A 16,621-nucleotide genomic window follows, 5' to 3' on the forward strand; every position below is an offset into this window, starting at 1 on the left:
TACCCGTTGCCCATTTTTGTGTATTTTTGCCAACATCATGATGGCCTAGGCATATTGGCCACGAGTCCCTGTCTGTTCCAACCAATGTATTGAAATCGCTGAGAATGTAAACTATTTCCCCATGAGGGACAGGCTCGAAGTTCATGGATAGTGTCATTGAAGTGATCTTTGTCTTCAGCATTGGCATGCAGAGTTTGGGCATAAGCACAGATGATGGTCATAAAGCCTCCTTTAAATGAAAGGCGAAGAGACGCATGAGATGTTCAGATGTTGCCATAGTTGTCTCAATTAACTGCATCATTCTGTTGCTGACTGCAAAGCCTAGACCATGTTGACGGTGGTTTTCTGTGCTCTTGCCATGCCAGTAAAAGGTATAGTTGGTCTCCCGAATCGATCCAGTTGGCCAATATTGTCTCTTGAAGAGCAGCAATGTCAATGTTAAGCTTGTAAAGTTCACGATCAATCAGTGCTGTCTTTCATGCATTTAAAGTTGAAAGTAGGTCTTCTTCATTTATGCCAGGATGCATAGTTCTGACGTTCCAGCTCCCAAGCCGAATAATTAGTTCACGAGCGCCAGCCAGAGTGACCACTATATTCGTTATGTCTGTGTGTCTGTCTGTCCAGAGTATAACTCCGTGCACTTTGATCCGATCTTGATGAAACTTGGTTATGTGTTCGATATCAATGTCTAGTTGTGTTTTCCTGGATGAGGGCGTGCTACACCCATTGTGGGCAGGGCTATGCCCAAAAAATTGTCATTTTTAGGGGGTAGTCTGATTAAAAAAAAATCTATCTTCTCCTAGGGAATTGACTGAATGGAATGGGTTCTTCGGTATTTGAATAGCAAAATGAATTAGGCCAAAAAAAAAAAATGTTGCATTGGCGTAACGGGTCACTGAAAAATAGGGTAGGTCGGTCAGGATCTTTTTTTTTTTTTTTTCCTAATAAATCCCTCCCAAAATCTCCCCCGGCTCGAGTACCGGCTCTGTCCGAAACACTTCCGGGTTTTTGCGATCGCGATCGCAATCAACAAGATACTTGAAAACGATAGCAAAACAACAAAAATAGCAATAAAATAGGGTCGGCAAAATTTTTCGATAGCAAAAAAACAAAAAAAAAACGTGTGGTCGGCGGAATTTTTAGGGTCGGGCGGGTTACGCCAATGCAACATTTTTTTTTTTGGCCTTATCTAAAACTTGTTGTCAGATTTTTCATTATCGTCCCAAGATCAAGGTCACAAGGTCAAAAACTTAGAAAATTGCGAATTTTGACAAAATTCAATCGACCGCCCAAACTTTGAGAGCGAGGATGACAATATTTTTTATGCATAATCTTGAGGTCATTCCCCACCTAAAGTCTTGAAACCATTTTGCTCTATCTCGAACACCTTGCCCGTGGCGCCCCCTTCAAGTTTGTTTTTACGCTGATTTCATCAAAGTATGGATAATCCAAGGAGTGCGAAATGCCATATAGCCTATATGACGTATTGTTCCTGGAATGTTCCAGAGGAAGTTTTGCACCAAAGGTCATAATCCTTTACCTTTGACCTTTTAAAGGTCAAATTTTCAAAGTTGTGGGAATCGAACCGGGTTTTCGACCTTCTTCGACGAACTAACTCCATTAAGCTATAGCACGTATCCTGTTTCCTTATTTTAATTTTAATGTCCACAACATTGTTTTGTGACCTTTAAAGGTTATGCAAAGGTCAAATTTTGAAAGTTGTTGAACGAAACTGGGTTTTCGACATTTTGCAGCTAATAACCTGTCACTCGTACCACATCATGTTGATCATTTTTATAACTTGGTCAAAAATTATCACATTGTCTCATCCTTGACTTCTGAAACAATCTACATCGTCAAATATCGCTCGTGAACCATCGTCGCCTCCGGCTTGTTTTCTTTCTTTCTTTGCTGGGTGCCCACTTGCTGTATATTTGACATACACACACTAACATTTTTTATTATAGATTACACAGTACCTTTTGGTAGTAATTCCATTAGAGGGCAGTAATGTGGTGTATTTGTTGCTCAAAATGACAACATCATTTGAGCATTCAGATTGTTCATTTGACTTTCCTGGCATGGTAGGTGAGCACACGTCCACTTGTTTTTGTTCTTGCATTGCTTCACTGGTGTCTATTGTTGCAGGCTTACCTGAGCTACAATAATGTTTCAGCGTTGACGTCACTGGCTGGCTGTGGTGGCTGGGAGCATGTGTCCACAAAAAATGGAGTAAGTGCTATCCAAAGAACGAAGTGAGCAAGAGGGAAATATATCCATGGAATAGTAATGTGGCCTGTTCCAAAAAAGGGGCAATGTGCAATGGTCACATGATTTTTCACAAGTTTATAGAAATTAGTTGTAAATGGAGATCAGGGTTTCCAGTTGTAATCTCCATCAGAAGAACTTGAACTTGGTTTCAATGAAATGTATGGAAAATACACTGTTAAAGCTTTCTGCCATTATAAGCACAAAGCTGTAAAAACACCATAAACGTTTTTAGGCAAAGAGAAAGAAGGTAAAGAAAAAAAAATTGGGAAAGCAAAATAAAGAAGATAAACCAAGGAATATATAGGTCAGCAAACTAAATATAGTATTGCATAAATGAGTGAATTCTGATGGGAGAATAACTTCAACCAAAACAAATCTGTAATGAAGATGCACAGGTCTGAAAATAAAATGCATCGAATTATAAAAGCATGGCATTGGCATCCCAGCCATCATGTTTGATTGGGACTGGAAGCTTCTGCCCTCAGGAGAATTGCCATGTTGCTACAGGATTGTCAGTAAAAACTGAGTTGAATGGTTAATCTGCCTGCCGTGTCTGATCAGATGTTTAGGTTCTAACAATTGCTTGTTTACAGTCGCCTCTCAAATGCCTTTGAGTACTTTTGGGTGGCTACTGTAATTGTTGCCTTCAAGTAGCAGTGCCGCACACTCTCCACCCTGTCACTCCCTCTCCTCCCTCGCCCCCAACAATTTTCTCTCAGACTTTTTCAAGTCACCATTAAGACTACTGTGAAATTATTGGCTGCCTTGATATACCACTGATATCATGAGAAAAGGCAGCAATGGCCCCATCCTCCATTTCCGCAGATAACCTTGTGGAGCATCGAGGATGGAATCTTCTTATCATTCCGCATTCAGATGGAAGCTACAGTACCAGCTGAGCAAGCTTTCCTGCTATTATCGGATCTTCACAATCGGCATCTTTGGGACAAACATTACCAGTTAGTGATTGTCCTTCCTTGGATCTAAACACCTTGAATACATTTTATTTGATCAGACAAAAAAAAAATGCTACAGTAGATGTGCAGGTATTCATGCTACAATCAATTTGGGTTTATACAATCGAAGGACTCTTATGCTGCTGTTGTCCATTCAAGAGACATTTGTTCCTTTTGTTTGTGGCAATCACCTGTTTAATGATGCCTTGTAAATACATACATCATACATGCATACATACATACCAGTGCTCTAAATACAAGGAGGCAGCAGCCCAATCACCCATAAATACAGCAAAATTGCTGCTGAATAAAAGTAAATAAATAATAAAGGCAGAAAAAAAAGTGAACAAATCTCTCAGTATTCCAAATAGTAACTTTGAAAGGTTACATTCTTATGAGCAAAAGCCATATAAATGTATAATTATATGTTCTCTACTCGCGCTATCTTGCTATATTCCAGTTAGTAAATTAAACTTGATCTTCCATAAGCTTCACTCCTGTAAAGAAAGAAAACCTTGATTTTAAGCTAAGTTTACCATGTTAGTTGGAATAAAACTACTACTGGGCACAGCCATCTTGTTTAATAGTTTACTTGAAGGGGTACCTGGTGAAAAATTAATTTTCACCCTTTACAAATCGTGTGAGTAAATTGTTGAAATATCAGCTGCATTTTTCATATCCTTTTCTCACGTATTGCAAGTAGGGTGAAAAGTGGTGTATAATCAGAAATACTGTTTGATAGGGCAATATATTACTGTAGCACGGATAAAATGGAAATGTAGAAAAAGAAAAAGTATTGAATATAGCATGAGTTTTCTGAATCGAATCAATATTGGAAACTGGATTGAATGAGATTCACCATTATTAAATTGTAAGTGATATACTCAACCATATCATAGTGTTACGGATTCGCGCCCGCCGGCGTGCTGACGGCCACGTAACTCGAATCGCGGCACGTCGCCCACCGGACGGACAATCCAGTCGTGACCCTCTCGGACTAACGCCGGGAACCAGTCACGGGTGGACCTTTCGGTCTCACCGCGATCGAGCCAATCAGCCCCCGCGTGGGATAGGGTTGCTCGCCAAATTCGACCTACCTAAGTACCCACACGGAGGGTAGACCGGGCGATCGCACATCGCCGCAGGTCGACTTCGGACACGGGCCACTTAAGCGACCCGTTCCGTACTATCGGGATAACCGAGCGGTGTTGTCGTCGGCCTCAACGGTTCGATTAATTATCGGGCGTATTCAGCCCACTACCACCCCTTGACGTGAAGCAAGATGAGGATTCAATGAAAGAAATGACGAAGCGAAGCGGGAAACAGTTCAACACAAAGCACATTTATTCGTGATGAACGGAAAGCACACATATTCAATTCCACCAAAAGCACATAGAAAAGAAGAGAAACACAATGCAATTCTACACAAAAAGCAAATGCGACAATGCAGATCTAATACCGATTACGCGAGCACACGGCAACACTTATACAATTTTACTTCACAGACGGCGCCGACAACACATATCCAAAACCAAGAAAAAGAAAAGAGAACCCTCAAGGATGAGGCGGGCCTGAGGCCGAGACCGGGTCGGGCCTACCCGTCTGGTGATGAGACGCGGAGCGGTGATGGTGCCTCAACTCCGCGGGCCTCGCGGACAGTGTCTGGTAGGGGGTGGGAAAGGGGCCCCCTTGGTCGCACTATCTCAGCGCGGGGGGAAACAGGAGGGGGTTGCTGATACTCGGGGGAAAGGAGGATTTCTACTCTGCCTCGAGTCCCGCGACGAGCGTCTCCACCTCGGCCAGGTCGCGCCGTCGGCCTCCCTGGTGTGCAGCTCCCAGCACGACGCGAGCACCCCCTCGTCCGCCCTCGCCGCCTCTCCACAGCTCCGTCCTCTTCGCTCCGACTCCAACGCACACGACGACGACGACGACCAACTCCTTCTTGCTTCTTCTTCCCAACTCCACCGACTGCGAAGTCTTAACTCTCTCTACTGACGAACGCGGTCGCTTATATAAGCCCCGTGGCTTCGCTCTCTCATCTTTGACCCCCTGCCTTCGACCTTTCACCTCGCTCCCCATTGGCCCAAGGAAAAGTGGGCGTGAATGCATTTTGATCGATAAATTTGCATATAGCGACCGCCCTCCAACGCCCTGGAGGCGGGGCCAAATCGCCCCTCGCTCACCGATTGGACGGAACAAAAGTGGGCGTGTGTCGTTTTTGATCCGTTTTTGGAGCTGAAAATCCGTGGTTTTGTACACGCTGTTCGGCGCGCGCCCTGCACGAGTCCAACACCGGTACCCACAAGCGGCGCAAGAACGGTGGCGATGCGACGGTTGCGAGGTGTGACGTGAAGCGGCGCCGCGGTGGGTGGTTGATGTTGTGGTTGGTGGTGGTAACAATGGCGGTTGGTCCAAATTAAAGATAGTAAAAGAAAAACGGCTATCCTGAAGAGTCGCAGCATGCATAAATGACATGTATTCCCACTAGACAACGGGTTTGGGCCTAACTACACATATACTTACCGAGATATCTCACCTAAGGGACCTGAATGGTGGTTTGCGAATTTGGTAACCACAACACGACCCCCTCCCCTTTTTACAGACTCGTCCCGAGTCGTCAAATTTTCGTGTGCCATCATGTGTAGTTTTCCCCTAGTACATTTTACCTACGGATCCCTGAGTGCGACATTCATGGTATTCGTGTCCCCAAAATAAATAACCTGAGGGCTGCGTAACTACCTAAACAAACTCACTCACACGGACGACTTAAATAAAATTGCCGGCGCTAGGACAGACATGCCGGGGGCGCACTCATATTTACAGTACATCTTAACCTTAACTTACAAATTTTACACTAAACCATGGCCCAGGATCAATGAACTCTGCAAAAAGAAAGCAGTTAACAGGGAGCCAGGCTGCTCGCATGCAGTCTCTGGCTCAAAACAATGCAGGTGACAGGGAACGTGGCTGGCTGCTCACACGCAGTCCAAGGCCTTCCCTTTTGAACTGAACGCAGTGAACCACAACGGTGCATGGGCTGCACAACGTAGTCTCCGTGCCAGCTCAAGTGGCACACGCAATGAACACAATGAATGGATGGATGAATGGTTTGAACTGAATGCAGTGAACCACAACGGTGCATGGGCTGCACAAATGCAGTCTCCGTGCCAGCTCAAGTGGCACACGCAATGAGCACAACGAATGGATGGATGAACACAAACACGGTGCACGGGCCGCCACTGCAGGCCCGTGTTGTAGCTGCCAACAGGGCAGTTCTCGCAGCTTGCAAACTGTTGCCTTGCGGATCCTGGCGCACATGGAAATGAACAGGGGGGGGGGCAAAGCAAAAATTGAACGGGGCTGGTGAACAGGGGCAGTGGGCATGGCATGGCAAAGGTGATCAGGCAAACACAGCCCGCAGAAGAAGGCCGCTGCAGGCAAACACAGCCGGCAGATGAACTGGCCGGCACAGGTCTTGAAGTACCACAGCTGCAGATAATCCGGCCGGCACAGGCCTTGCAGCAACACAACAGCTGCCGATGAAGTGGGCCGGCACAGGCCTTGCAGTAACACAGCCAGCAGATGAAGCTGGCCAGCCTTTGCCGTTCAGTGGAGGTTGGTGGAGGGAGTGTGGTGGTGCTGGCCACTTGGAAGGTGGGCTCGGACCTACCTACCTGTCTCCCTCCCAACCTATCGCCTTTGCCTGTCACTGTACATACCCACTCCCTTAATTTGTGAAAAACCAATTTAGCCCCAACTTATTTTTTTTTTGTTGTTTTTATTTTTACTTCCCCACTATAAATCGTCCCCTAACCCCCTTTATCGTCTTTGTTCGGCTAACCTATCCTGTCACCTAGCCTACTCCCAACCCCTACGTTCCCTTCCCGGAGGGGAATAAGGGAGAGCTAGCGTCCTGTGTCGAGGCCCAACGAAGCCTCAGAATGGCCTCCCCAGAGTTCGGCGATCTATAACACAAAGTGGGTCCAGCGGCCCACAACGAGAACGAGGGGATGGATGGTGCGGAGGGGTACACTTCCTAATCTACCCTATCCATTTAACAGTTAAACTACCCCGGGGCTTTCAACAAGCGCCTCTCGCTTAAACTATTGGTTCTAACAACCCAGATTCCCGTCGCCTATGTTGGTGTCCTCACAATTTCGGGCCTCGGCCCCCAATTTTCTCTCCGTGCCCTCACACAGTCTCCTGGCTGGGACACGTGGCTCCCTTTGGCAGGCACGACCCTCTGCCGATTCTCCCGCTATGGCACCCCCGGGCACTACACTGCCTCCGAGCCTACCAGCTCCCTAACACCGGGGAGTGCCCCCCATGGCACCTCCCCTGAAACGCACACGTGGCAGGCCGGCCTCCCGGGCCCCTTTCCGAGGGTCACCCGTGCCCACAACACTGCCCACGCGGCTAATGGCGCCCCGGGCCGCCGCACCAAGCAGGCGCACCCGTGCCCACTACTCTATCCCGGCCCCCATGGGCCCATGGCCTACCGCGGCCGACTAGCCTGGTGCCCGGGGTACCCACTCAGCGATACTCACCTTTCGCAGCCACGCTCCCAAGCCCGTCAACAGGGCTCCTGCACCCCTCCAAATGGGTTTCGAGCCTACATTCCCACCAACAGCAAAACGACCTCCATTTTTCAATTTGACTAACCCAGCTAACTCACTTTACTCTGACCCCGGGGTCCCTTGGGCAGGAGTCACTCCTCCCCCCAATCACTCATCGCACCATGCATTCCCCATTCACTCCATACACACAGACCCGCTGGCCTCACTCACTCACCATGTACTCACCTCACAACTCTCCAACTCTTCAACACACACACCGCTGAACTCTGCCATCCTTCTATCTGCATCCCCGAACTAACTCGTGCTCCCCCGACGTCCCTTAAACTATAGCACGTTCCATTTAACCTACGTAGCTAAGCTACGTCCCCTCTACACATCCAAAGTCTGTCTCTGTCTCCAAAATAATCATTTTATTTCCCAACCTAAAGCTCACTAAATCCCTCTAACTAATCCATTCCACGGACTCCATGAGGACTTACCCCTGCCCCATGAAGTCGGTCTAGCTAAGCTAACCCTTCCCCCTAACTAGTTTCCATCCTGTGCCCAGGTCAAGGGGGTCTTCCACCCCTTGCCCAGGAATCCTGTGCACCCGAAAGTGAGGCTTGTTTTTTTTTTTCTTTTTTTCTTTTTTTTTTGCGCAGCACCTGCGCGGCAACTCAGAGCTCGCGCACTTTACACCTGCCCGTGACGTCATGCAGCTGAACGTGTTCCTCGTCCCTCCTTGGACGGTACCATCCGGCAGAGATACTCCTCCTGCTGGATTCCAACCCCACGTGCAGCCATGGCGTCACCGTGCGCATAAAAAAAACACAAGCCCCACGTCTCGAGGGGTTCCCCACGCGAACACATGTGCTTTGCCCGTTGGAGCTTAACACACACGATCGCGTGGAGAACCCGTCCGGTCCAAATCCATTATCCTGCCTAAACTTTGTCCGTCCGCGGGATCGGCAAATCCACCGCGTGCGTTTCCGGACCGGGACTTCACTCTCGCAAGCGAGCACGTGGTGGTCTCGTGCGTTGCACAGCACGGACCGCGTGCTCACTGCTGGGTGAACCCGGCACGGTCCCCGAAACAACTACAGCCGCTACTCGGCTTTCTTTCCTTACATGTCGCCGTCGTCGCCGCCATTCGACCCACGCACACCTGCGTGTTACGACGCTCACACTCCATTCCATCACATTCACCCCGGGAGACGCGGCTGCGTGCTCCCGCATGCCAACCGACATCTCCCTTACATACCGCTCTCTCACACACACTGTCTCCCTTGCACTCGGCCGTTCACTCACGCGTGCCTCACTACTCACACAAACCATACTACTTACACACGCGGGGGCACTCACCCGCGGTGCCTCACTCACACACGCGGGGGCACTCACCCGCGGTGCCTCATCCACACACCGTCCCTCACTCACACACGCGGGGGCACTCACCCGCGGTGCCTCATCCACACACCGTCCCTCACTCACACACGCGGGGGCACTCACCCGCGGTGCCTCACTCACACACTGTGCCTCACTCATACACGCGGGGGCACTCAACCGCGGTGCCTCATCCACACTGGCCGTTTCATCCACACACACGGCCTCACTCACACACGCGGGGGCACTCAACCGCGGTGTTTCATCCATACTCCGTGCCTCACTCACACACGGCGTGCTGGGAAGCACGTACTCTGGCACCATCGCCACCACACCACTCACACACGGGGTCGCTTCCACACACGGGGACGCACTCACACCTTGCACCACACACACAGGGACAACTACTATGGGGATTCGTGTCCCCACAAGGGTCTCCGGGGCCTCTATACCCCCCAAGCTCTCCGTGCACCTGTCCACAGCACCCGTCCTCTCAACCTCGCAAAGCACGACCGAACTCACCTGGTCGTGACTCGCCTCAAGGGGGCATACTCCCTCCCCTCGTTCCTGGAGGAGGCCATCCAGGTGCTCGCACTGGGTCCCTACACGCTCCGCGAGCTCAACCTCACTATCCTCCACTACCTCCGTGTTTGTGTGTGCGTCACTTACCCCGTCTTCATCGTGTTGTCTCTCCTCTATTTTTTCTGTCTCCCGTGTCTCTATACATTTATAAGTTTCTGTTGTCGTCACCTCGTGTCTCGTCTCACACGTTTTGGTCTCCCCCTTTAATTTTTCCCTTTTGGTCACCGTCGATTCTTCTGTCACGACCCTCGCCCAACACGCCCCCCGAATTATTTTTTTACCCGCCTCCACCGCGGGCCTGTCAGCCGCTGCACCCCCTTCCAGCTCGTTTGCTCCCACACGTGGAGTCGCCATTCCCAGCTCCCTGGTCACGGCCTTCATGCCCGCCTGCAGGCATCGGCCCATGTTCTGCGTCTCACCCCGTAGCTCTTTCATTTCTTCCTTCATTTGCTGTGTATTCGCATCCATATGTTTGTTCATTCCTTTTATAAATTCATTTGTGTATGTATCCATCTTTTCGTTCATTTGCTTGATTATGTTCGCTGTCGTTTCCGCCAGCATGGCGCATAGCTGGGCCATGTTCAGTGCGCTTGGGTGAGCCGTTTCGGCAGGGGTTGGGGAAGGGTTTTGGTGGAAAGGGGGAGGGGAGGTGTCATACGCCGCGGCCGCTGCCGCACCCATTTGGGGCTCTGGGCTCAGTTGGGGGAGTTCATGTTCCTGCACAATCAACATTTCCTGCACGGGGATTCCATCCTGAGCCATGGATTCTACACATTCTACATCCATTTCTAATACCCCCGGCTCCCGCTCGCCTTGAGACGCCATCTTGCTTCTCGTGAAGGGTTAATTTAGCTCGCTCGTAATTTGGAGGGAATCGGGGGTCGCTTCTCTCACCCCTGGACCGATTCCCGTGAATTTAGCTGGAGACAGGAGAGCCCGTTTTCCTGTTCTCCGATACCAGTGCCGCGAGGAGGGCGATGGATTTGTATCGCACGACCTGACACCAGTGTTACGGATTCGCGCCCGCCGGCGTGCTGACGGCCACGTAACTCGAATCGCGGCACGTCGCCCACCGGACGGACAATCCAGTCGTGACCCTCTCGGACTAACGCCGGGAACCAGTCACGGGTGGACCTTTCGGTCTCACCGCGATCGAGCCAATCAGCCCCCGCGTGGGATAGGGTTGCTCGCCAAATTCGACCTACCTAAGTACCCACACGGAGGGTAGACCGGGCGATCGCACCTCGCCGCAGGTCGACTTCGGACACGGGCCACTTAAGTGACCCGTTCCGTACTATCGGGATAACCGAGCGGTGTTATCGTCGGCCTCGACGGTTCGATTAATTATCGGGCGTATTCAGCCCACTACCACCCCTTTACGTGAAGCAAGATGAGGATTCAATGAAAGAAATGACGAAGCGAAGCGGGAAACAGTTCAACACAAAGCACATTTATTCGCGATGAACGGAAAGCACACATATTCAATTCCACCAAAAGCACATAGAAAAGAAGAGAAACACAATGCAATTCTACACAAAAAGCAAATGCGACAATGCAGATCTAATACCGATTACGCGAGCACACGGCAACACTTATACAATTTTACTTCACAGACGGCGCCGACAACACATATCCAAAACCAAGAAAAAGAAAAGAGAACCCTCAAGGATGAGGCGGGCCTGAGGCCGAGACCGGGTCGGGCCTACCCGTCTGGTGATGAGACGCGGAGCGGCGATGGTGCCTCAACTCCGCGGGCCTCGCGGACAGTGTCTGGTAGGGGGTGGGAAAGGGGCCCCCTTGGTCGCACTATCTCAGCGCGGGGGGAAACAGGAGGGGGTTGCTGATGCTCGGGGGAAAGGAGGATTTCTACTCTGCCTCGAGTCCCGCGACGAGCGTCTCCACCTCGGCCAGGTCGCGCCGTCGGCCTCCCTGGTGTGCAGCTCCCAGCACGACGCGAGCACCCCCTCGTCCGCCCTCGCCGCCTCTCCACAGCTCCGTCCTCTTCGCTCCGACTCCAACGCACACGACGACGACGACGACCAACTCCTTCTTGCTTCTTCTTCCCAACTCCACCGACTGCGAAGTCTTAACTCTCTCTACTGACGAACGCGGTCGCTTATATAAGCCTCGTGGCTTCGCTCTCTCATCTTTGACCCCCTGCCTTCGACCTTTCACCTCGCTCCCCATTGGCCCAAGGAAAAGTGGGCGTGAATGCATTTTGATCCATAAATTTGCATATAGCGACCGCCCTCCAACGCCCTGGAGGCGGGGCCAAATCGCCCCTCGCTCACCGATTGGTCGGAACAAAAGTGGGCGTGTGTCGTTTTTGATCCGTTTTTGGAGCTGAAAATCCGTGGTTTTGTACACGCTGTTCGGCGCGCGCCCTGCACGAGTCCAACACCGGTACCCACAAGCGGGGCAAGAACGGTGGCGATGCGACGGTTGCGAGGTGTGACGTGAAGCGGCGCCGCGGTGGGTGGTTGATGTTGTGGTTGGTGGTGGTAACAATGGCGGTTGGTCCAAATTAAAGATAGTAAAAGAAAAACGGCTATCCTGAAGAGTCGCAGCATGCATAAATGACATGTATTCCCACTAGACAACGGCTTTGGGCCTAACTACACATATACTTACCGAGATATCTCACCTAAGGGACCTGAATGGTGGTTTGCGAATTTGGTAACCACAACAATAGTTTGAAACCTTACTCAACTATATCACACTGCTTGAAACCTTACTCCACTATATCATACAGTTTGAAACCTTACTCCACTATATCATACAGTTTGAAACCTTACTCAACTATATCATACAGATTCGAATCTTACTCAACTTGATCACAGTTTGAAATGTAACTCAACTTGATCACAGTTTGAAATGTTACTCAACTCGATCACACAGTTTGAAATGTTACTCAACTTGATCACAGTTTGAAATGTTACTCAACTCAATCACACAGTTTGAAATGTTACTCAACTTGATCATAGTTTGAAATGTTACTCAACTATATCATACAGTTTCAAACCTTACTCAACTCGATCACACAGTTTGAAACCTTACTCAATTATATCATAGAGTTTGAAAACTTACTCAATTATATCATAGAGTTTGAAACCTTACTCAACTATATCACACTGCTTGAAACCTTACTCCACTATATCATACAGTTTGAAACCTTACTCCACTATATCATACAGTTTGAAACCTTACTCAACTATATCATACAGATTCGAATCTTACTCAACTTGATCACAGTTTGAAATGTAACTCAACTTGATCACAGTTTGAAATGTTACTCAACTCGATCACACAGTTTGAAATGTTACTCAACTCGATCACACAGTTTGAAATGTTACTCAACTTGATCATAGTTTGAAATGTTACTCAACTATATCATACAGTTTCAAACCTTACTCAACTCGATCACACAGTTTGAAACCTTACTCAACTATACCATAGAGTTTGAAACCTTACTCAACTATATCATACAGATTCGAATCTTACTCAACTCGATCACACAGTTTGAAAGGTTACTCAACTTGATCACAGTTTGAAATGTTACTCAACTCGATCACACAGTTTGAAATGTCACTCAACTTGATCATAGTTTGAAATGTTACTCAACTATATAGTACAGTTTCAAACCTTACTCAACTCGATCACACAGTTTGAAACCTTACTCCACTATATCATACAGTATGAAACCTTACTCAGTTATACCATAGAGTTTGAAACCTTACTCAACTGAATCACACAGTTTGAAACCTTACTCCACTATATCATACAGTTTGAAACCTTACTCGATGAAATCACAGTTTGAAACCTTACTCAACTATATCATACAGTTTGAAACCTTACTCGATGAAATCACAGTTTGAAACCTTACTCAACTATATCATACAGTTTGAAACCTTACTCGATGAAATCACAGTTTGAAACCTTACTCCACTATATCGTACAGTTTGAAACCTTACTCGATGAAATCACAGTTTGAAACCTTACTCAACTATATCATACAGTTTGAAACCTCACTCAACCAAATCATACTGTTTGAAACCTCACTCAACGAAATCGTACTGTTTGAAACCTTACTCAACTCGATCACACAGTTTGAAACCTTACTCAATCATATCATAGAGTTTGAAACCTTACTCCACTATATCATGCAGTATGAAACCTCACTCAATTATACCATAGAGTTTGAAACCTTACTCCACTATATCATACAGTTTGAAACCTTACTCGATGAAATCACAGTTTGAAACCTTACTCCACTATATCATACAGTTTCAAACCTTACTCGATGAAATCACAGTTTGAAACCTCACTCAACTCTATCGTACTGTTTGAAACCTTACTCAATTATAACATACAGTTTGAAACCTTACTCAATTATAACATACAGTTTGAAACCTTACTCAATTATAACATACAGTTTGAAACCTTACTCCACTATATCATACAGTATGAAACCTTACTCGATGAAATCACAGTTTGAAACCTCACTCAACTCTATCAGACTGTTTGAAACCTTACTCAATTATAACATACAGTTTGAAACCTTACTCAATTATAACATACAGTTTGAAACCTTACTCAATTATAACATACAGTTTGAAACCTTACTCAATTATAACATACAGTTTGAAACCTTACTCCACTATATCATACAGTTTGAGACCTCACTCAACTCTATCAGACTGTTTGAAACCTTACTCAACTGTATCATAGTTTGAAACCTTACTCAACTGTATCATACAGTTTGAAACCTTACTCAACTGTATCATAGTTTGAAACCTTACTCAACTGTATCACACTGCTTGAAACCTTACTCCACTATATCATACAGTTTGAAACCTTACTCAACTGTATCACACAGTTTGAAACCTTACTCAACTGTATCATACAGTTTGAAACCTTACTCAACTGTATCATACAGTTTGAAACCTTACTCAACTGTATCATACAGTTTGAAACCTTACTCAACTGTATCATACAGTTTGAAACCTTACTCAACTGTATCATACAGTTTGAAACCTTACTCAACTGTATCATACAGTTTGAAACCTTACTCAACTGTATCATACAGTTTGAAACCTTACTCAACTGTATCATATAGTTTGAAACCTTACTCAACTGTATCATACAGTTTGAAACCTTACTCAACTGTATCATACAGTTTGAAACCTTACTCAACTGTATCATACAGTTTGAAACCTTACTCAACTGTATCATAGTTTGAAACCTTACTCAACTGTATCACACTGCTTGAAACCTTACTCAACTGTATCACACTGCTTGAAACCTTACTCCACTATATCATACAGTTTGAAACCTTACTCAACTGTATCACACAGTTTGAAACCTTACTCCACTATATCATACAGTATGAAACCTTACTCTGAAGTCACAGTTTGAAAACTCACTCAACTCAATCAGACTGTTTGAAAGCTTACTCAACTCTATCGTACTGTTTGAAACCTTACTCAACGAAATCATACAGTTTGAAACCTTAATCAACTGTATCACACTGCTTGAAACCTTACTCCACTATATCATACAGTTTGAAACCTTACTCAACTGTATCATACAGTTTGAAACCTTACTCAACTGTATCACACTGCTTGTAACCTTAATCAACTGTATCGCACTGCTTGTAACCTTACTCAATTATACCATACAGTTTGAAACCTTACTCAATTATACCATACAGTTTGAAACCTTACTCAATTATACCATAGAGTTTGAAACCTTACTCCACTATATCATGCAGTTTGAAACCTTACTCAACTGTATCACACTGCTTGAAACCTTACTCAATTATACCATAGAGTTTGAAACCTTACTCAACTGAATCACACAGTTTGAAACCTTACTCCACTATATCATACAGTTTGAAACCTTACTCAATTTTAACATAGAGTTGGAAACCTTACTCCACTATATCATACAGTTTGAAACTTTACTCGATGAAATCACAGTTTGAAACCTTACTCAACTATATCATACAGTTTGAAACCTTACTCAACGAAATCATACAGTTTGAAACCTTACTCAACGAAATCATACAGTTTGAAACCTTACTCAACGAAATCATAAAGTTTGAAACCTTGCTCAACTCTCTCGTACAGTTTGAAACCTTGCTCAACTCTCTCGTACAGTTTGAAACCTTGCTTAACTATACCATACGGTTTGAAACCTTACTCCACTATATCATACTGCTTGAAACCTTACTCAATTATAACATAGAGTTTGAAACCTTACTCAACTGTATCACGCAGTTTGAAACCTTACTCCACTATATCATACAGTTTGAAACCTTACTCGATGAAATCACAGTTTGAAACCTTACTCAACTATATCATACAGTTTGAAACCTTACTCAACGAAATCATACAGTTTGAAACCTTACTCAACGAAATCATACAGTTTGAAACCTTACTCAACGAAATCATACAGTTTGAAACCTTACTCAATTATATCATAGAGTTTGAAACCTTACTCAACTATATCATAGAGTTTGAAACCTTACTCAACTGTATCACACAGTTTGAAACCTTACTCGATGAAATCACTGTTTGAAACCTTACTCAACTATATCGTACTGTTTGAAGCCTTACTCAACTCTATCGTACTGTTTGAAGCCTTACTCAACTCTATCGTACTGTTCGAAGCCTTACTCAACAAAATCATACAGTTTGAAACCTTGCTCAACTATATCGTACAGTTTGAAACCTTACTCAACTATATCATAGAGTTTGAAACCTTACTCAACTATATCGTACTGTTTGAAGCCTTACTCAACTATATCGTACTGTTTGAAGCCTTACTCAACTATATCGTACTGTTTGAAGCCTTACTCAACTATATCGTACTGTT

General features: G+C 46.2%; 1 protein-coding gene and 1 long non-coding RNA gene across 7 annotated transcripts in view; one reads left to right on the forward strand and one right to left on the reverse strand.

The window, feature by feature from the left end:
- Positions 1-16,621, forward strand: part of ACOT11 (acyl-CoA thioesterase 11) — a 116,755-nt gene that overhangs the window by 78,559 nt on the left and 21,575 nt on the right. For all 6 annotated transcript variants that reach the window (XM_085885738.1, XM_085885740.1, XM_085885737.1 and 3 more), the window contains 2 exons: positions 2,149-2,232; positions 3,097-3,230. In XM_085885738.1, coding sequence (XP_085741864.1) covers positions 2,149-2,232; positions 3,097-3,230 — 218 coding nt within the window. The remainder of the gene's footprint in view (positions 1-2,148; positions 2,233-3,096; positions 3,231-16,621) is intronic.
- Positions 1-16,621, reverse strand: part of LOC147025113 (uncharacterized) — an 81,159-nt gene that overhangs the window by 19,110 nt on the left and 45,428 nt on the right. The gene's annotated exons all lie outside the window — the stretch shown is intronic.

This window comes from Eptatretus burgeri, chromosome 6 (assembly GCF_056783735.1).
Source record: "Eptatretus burgeri isolate ZD-2024b chromosome 6, Ebu_testis_v1, whole genome shotgun sequence".
Lineage (NCBI taxonomy): Eukaryota > Metazoa > Chordata > Myxini > Myxiniformes > Myxinidae > Eptatretus > Eptatretus burgeri.